This window comes from Colias eurytheme, chromosome 25 (assembly GCF_061535395.1).
Source record: "Colias eurytheme isolate Ceu_HAF_F1 chromosome 25, ilColEury1 Martin Lab GWU primary, whole genome shotgun sequence".
In the NCBI taxonomy this organism is placed as follows: domain Eukaryota; kingdom Metazoa; phylum Arthropoda; class Insecta; order Lepidoptera; family Pieridae; genus Colias; species Colias eurytheme.
Window position 1 is genome coordinate 6,041,746 of NC_143004.1, and position 5,286 is coordinate 6,047,031.

The 5,286-nt window shown below is 32.3% G+C and overlaps 1 protein-coding gene across 2 annotated transcripts; it reads right to left on the reverse strand.

Moving 5' to 3' along the window:
- Positions 1–2,002: 2,002 nt before the first annotated feature.
- On the reverse strand, positions 2,003–3,212 carry LOC149897684 (CCAAT/enhancer-binding protein gamma-like). Of its 2 annotated transcripts, XM_090116251.1 has the most exons (3): positions 3,072–3,212; positions 2,478–2,706; positions 2,003–2,132 (listed from the first exon to the last, which is right to left on the reverse strand). In XM_090116251.1, exons 1-3 carry the CDS (start codon positions 3,183–3,185, stop codon positions 2,116–2,118), a joined length of 360 nt encoding a protein of 119 aa, XP_089972377.1. In that variant the 5' UTR covers positions 3,186–3,212; the 3' UTR covers positions 2,003–2,115. The 2 variants fall into 2 exon arrangements, with proteins under 2 accessions (XP_089972377.1, XP_089972376.1); XM_090116250.1 differs by lacking the exon at positions 2,003–2,132 and having other exon boundaries at positions 2,347–2,706.
- Positions 3,213–5,286: the final 2,074 nt, after the last annotated feature.

Genomic DNA, 5,286 nt, shown 5'->3' on the forward strand with positions numbered 1-5,286 from the left:
TTTGGTGTTTTATTTCTGCCCTATAAACTAATTTACGCCAGACAAATTAATTAGGAATTAAATATTTCTAAAGAAAAATTTATATATGTATAAACTGGAAATATTTCTAATACTTTATAATGATAATGATACTCAAAACTCTTGTACATTATTTCACTCAAGTACATACAAGTGCTCCAGCAAAATTAACCGACGTCATACGTATCACGTTTTAAAATAGCGCCATCTATTGGAATTTATCAATTCCAGAGCTATTCAAATGATCCTGTGGGAATGAGATATTTTTCAGCGATAAAAAGTAGCCTATGTATCCCCAAACACAAAACTTACTCAAAATTCTGCACCCGTGCTTGATTTCTTTGAATGCAAGCGTCTGAACCCACCATTATAGTATCCCAAAGCACACGCAAACAACAAAACACAGCAAAGACTTCCCAGTACCACAGAGCAGTACCCAGTACTCCGGTCCGGCGGTCGCCGGAATTACCGAAAGAATACTTATACTCTAAAAAGAGGAATTACCCCAATGCAAATAAAAATTTGCGATGCGATGCAAATTTGTAGTTTTGGGTTCGCACTTAGCCGAAGATCTTTAGTAGTTTTCAGTTCTTACTCAAGGTTGGGATCTTAAAACATATAATTGTTAATTTTCTAGTACCAAAATAGTAATAAGTTGCAATGTCTACAAAATGATGACAACATTATGTTATATATAATCTTTCATTTGTGTTTACTAAAAACTACTTGCACCACTATAACTAGTTACTTTTTTCGATGAAAAAATAACCAGTTAATTTTTCTAAAACTACTGAAGGAAAGGGTAAATGGATGTAATTTGCTTTCATAAATAACATATGAATTAAAAATACAATTTGTTTTTCAATATTTTATTCTCTCTAAAACAATAATTGTAAAATAATTAATCTACTAACTATTCAACAGTCACCTTTGATAAAGTTACAAAAAATATAAATTTCATTAAATGCATTGACAAATAAAATCATTAAGTATCAATTTCATAAAATATAAATTATACAAGCCGATTAAATTCCACATCATGTTGAATCATTGTGATGTTTTCATATCAATACGTCATATAAAATAAAAGGAAATAAACAAATAGGTCAAAGTTTGATAGATTATTATATGATGTTACATAAATAATATTTCTTCATTTTAGCTTTAAGGGGATGTCCAAGTATTAGGTAAGAGCGAGCGCGCACGAGCAACTTTGTCTCCGCAACTATTTTGTCTCTCCACCCATGGGCTAGTATGAAAGTGCGCGTACGTAGCGACGCAACTCCCCATACAAATTGATGGGAGGGACAAAATGGTTGCGGAGACAAAGTTGCTCGTGCGCGCTAGCTCTTATGCAATTTGGGGGTCTCGTAAAACGTTACGATGCGTTAATGGTGTACAGAAAAAAAGACGGGGACTGCCGCGGTAAAGCTATTGCATGCTATGCCTTCAAGCCACACCTCCGAGCCCGTCGGAGTGAGGAGCGTGAGGTTTTTCGTTACGGAATTTCTCTATTCGGTCCCCGCGCTCAAGGCCCGCGATAGAAGCTATGCAATAGCTTAAAAAATGTTACAGTGCGTCACAAGGAGGGAGGGGGGGGGTCAAAAATCTTTGTTATCGTCAAAAAATTGTGTAACGTAATAATTGAATGCTCCCTAACTGAATACCTGTCCTAGGTATATTTATAAAATCTACAACTAACATCTAAAGCTTGTACTTAAAATCAATTTATTTTAAGAGACATCACTTTTGGGGACTTTCTGAAGGAATAGTAAACATTAAAAGTATATACTTTGAGCAGGCAAGACATTCACATACTTTTTAACTTGATATGGATATTTACAAATTTTATTTTTACAATCCACATAAAATTTATAATATATATAGGTAGTATATACTATATATATAGCTACAGAATTTATTAATATGATTATAATAATTATTAATTATGTAGTTAACAATAAAAGTACCAAAAACAATTGCAATTTAGTGCTACTATTACTATTATGTTGCTACAATAATAAAATGTTTTCGTTTTGAATATCCTGGACCATGGAGGAATGAATCTTCCTCTGCAGCATTTCTTGCTTGGATTTCCTATTTTCTTTTCTTATCTAGAATTATGAAAAAGGACTTTTAATCAGTAAATACATACAGGTCATAGTGTAATAAAATACACTTATAAAAATTTCCTAAAATATTGTTTAGCTTCACAAACATACACAGAGGCTAAATATTTCTTTTAAAATGAATTCTATTACTTCATCACATTTCATCATATAGGTGCTGCATGAATCGGAAATTGTATGACAACATAATTTTTGTACATTATAAATTAATTGTTAATTAATAGTTGAATTTTCTGTGTTTCAATAGTTGTCTTTACATTAAAAATGTAGACATACAAACTTAATGTTACTTGTTAGTCTTATTTTATGATTTACTTGTACTGCCATTACTTTTATCATCTGGTACATCTTCTAATAACTTCTGTAGATCGATTCCCGCAAACTTAGGGTCTTTTGCATTAGACGCATACTCCATGAACAAATCTTTTAAGAATTGCAGATCTTTTGATAGCGTTTTGACTTTTTCTTCGAGCATTTGGTTTTCTGCTTTTAATTTGTTGACACGAGTGAATGTTTCTTGTGTACGCTGTTTTGACTTGAATCTACTTTTCTTGACAGCCTGAAATTGAATACAAAGACAATTATTTTACAGAATTATATTGTAATAAAATTAATCGAAATATGCACCACTTGTAGACTTTTTTACTAACTAAAAACAAGTTTTAAATTATTACACATTGAATAAGACTCAATAACAATGATATCCTATAAATAAATAAAAATTTACCTTCACCTTTGGCCTCTAGATACATTTAAGTAAAAATGAGTAGATTTAGCAATAAGGATATAAAGGGGCTACATTTTAGTAGAACCAAAGTATTAGACTACTACTACTAGTTTAACTATAAACTGAAGTTAACTACTTATTAAATACCAGCTGGCAGCAAATAAAAAAGATATTTGGTAAAATATAGATAGCCTTACCTCATTATTTCTATCCCTCTTTTTTCTATAATCGTCATCTTCATCGTCTGCGTCGCTGGGACCTCGTCTCCCGCGTTTAACAGGAGGCATATTGTTGATATCTTGTAATATCATCAAAATAAAGCGAATTCACTTCCTTGGAACCTTCTTGGTATATTTTGCAGCTAAGCTATTTACAACAGTTTTTCGCGTCACTGCTATTCAGTTTTCCTTGAGAGTATGTTGTGCACTGATAATTTCGATAGGCTTACTGTTAACTTTTCATTATAAAAATATTTGTTGTGAAATTCATTTGATGACGCAATTTTTATTTTGCATTGCTGAATGCTGATTGCCCTCGATGTTTTTCCCATGTCAAGTGTCATACTCAATTACTCATGTGTCATTTGTCAAAATATGTTTTCAGTGTTGCCAAGTCAAGTTATACGTCTAATCACAGATCTATGTGCGTCTAATCTTGGTCTAATCTTAATACTATTATAAAGGCGAAAGTTTGTAAGTATGGATGTATGGATGTTTGTTACTCTTTCACGTAAAAACTACCCGATCCGATTACAATGAAATTTAGCACACATATAGAGGATAACTTGGATTAACACATAGGATAGGTTTTATCCCGGAAATCCCACGGGAACGGGAACTATGCGGGTTTTCCTTTGAAAACGCGGGCGAAGCCGCGGGCGGAAATGTAGTCTAAGCATAATCTAAGCTCACATATGCTATTAAATTTTCTGAACTTTCTTATTTTAATATTAATATGATGTACAAGTTTAAAAAGTTCAATAAAAAAAAGATCTTAATTGTAGATTAAAGGAGTTCTATGACTGGATAACCATTTCCGTAACAAACTCGTCCATAAAAAAGCTCCAAATAAATAAAAAAATACGTAAACATGTGATTATCAAATTGGATTTCATTACGTTATTTGTTAATTTAGGTAGATTAATATTTATCATTAAGTAAATGGGATAGGTTTAAATGAGTAGACAACTTGCAACGTCAATTAATATTGTGAAATATTTCGAAACATTCTCGTTGAATTATTCGGCACTGGAACTTTTTATTTTACAAATTATTGAATATTTATATTTTTTTTAAGCAGTGGTGGTTAATATTTCTAATGTGTACAATTTTTTGTAGTAGTATATAGAATAACTTTTTCCTACTCAAGTAGTAGGAAAAAGTATATTGTATGTAGTTAAGCGTGTAGGAATCTTCGGTTTTAGTGTAAGGCCGCCTTTCCATCTGCAAGAAAACTTGCGCAAGAAATGTCCGACAGTCTGTCTGACAGTAACTTGCAAGTCTACTTGCAGGTGGAAACGCGGAATTAGACTTGCAAGCTGCTTTCGGACGGACTGTCGGACATTTCTTGCGGAAGTTTTCTTGCAGATGGAAACGCGGCCTAAGGTGGGAACGGAGAAAATAAAACCAATCTGTATCAGACCAATCAATATATTTCCACTTTATGATAAATCTCTAACAAAGTACGTAAATCTTATTTACACAAATGGAAGCATCCAATGCTAAACAATCTAATACTGTAACGCTAACCATTTCAATTATTACACAATAATATAGAAATAATTCAAATCTACTCGTCTATTATCAATTAAATTCATACATTATGCGTACCTTCTTAAATTACTACATGAACATAGTTATGGTTAACTTTCAATTGTAGAATGTTCTATGAAAATTAGTTTTTATTGGAATTGTTCTGTAAATAGATATTTAATGCATCGTTAGTTACTCATTAAAATATAACTGGAAAGTTGAAAAAACTCTGATGCAATCAATTAAGCCTATAAAGGCAATTCTAGTTTAAATGTTGAAGTCTATTTCTTGACTATGATAAAAAAACATTGAGTTACTATGTACTACGTACTAGAGAGGGCATCGCCACGACACTATTTGTAACACGAGTTAGAGCCAAGCGTCTCAAACATCGCTTATATCTATGACTAACTAGCCGCACCACGCGCGCCCCGCACCGCCGCGATTATCGCACAGATTTTGATCGTGGTGGTATTATTACTCTATACGCAGTAATAATACCTCAATGATAAAAAAAGACATTTGGATTTTATCTATTTAAAATAAACCGTTAATTTTCAAATATCGCTTCTTCGAAAACATACATCCAGGAGACTTATAATTTGGATAATTGGCGCCCTATCACTTAAATAAATATCGACCAGATAAAATTGCTGCACAT

What these genes read in the sequence shown, in the direction of transcription:
- LOC149897684 (XM_090116250.1), bottom strand. Translation starts at nt 3,185, where the DNA reads ATGATATTACAAGATATCAACAATATGCCTCCTGTTAAACGCGGGAGA. An exon ending in AGAGGGATAGAAATAATGAG is followed by an intron (nt 2,707 to 3,071) that starts GTAAGGCTATCT and finishes ATTCAATTTCAG; the next exon opens with GCTGTCAAGAAAAGTAGATT.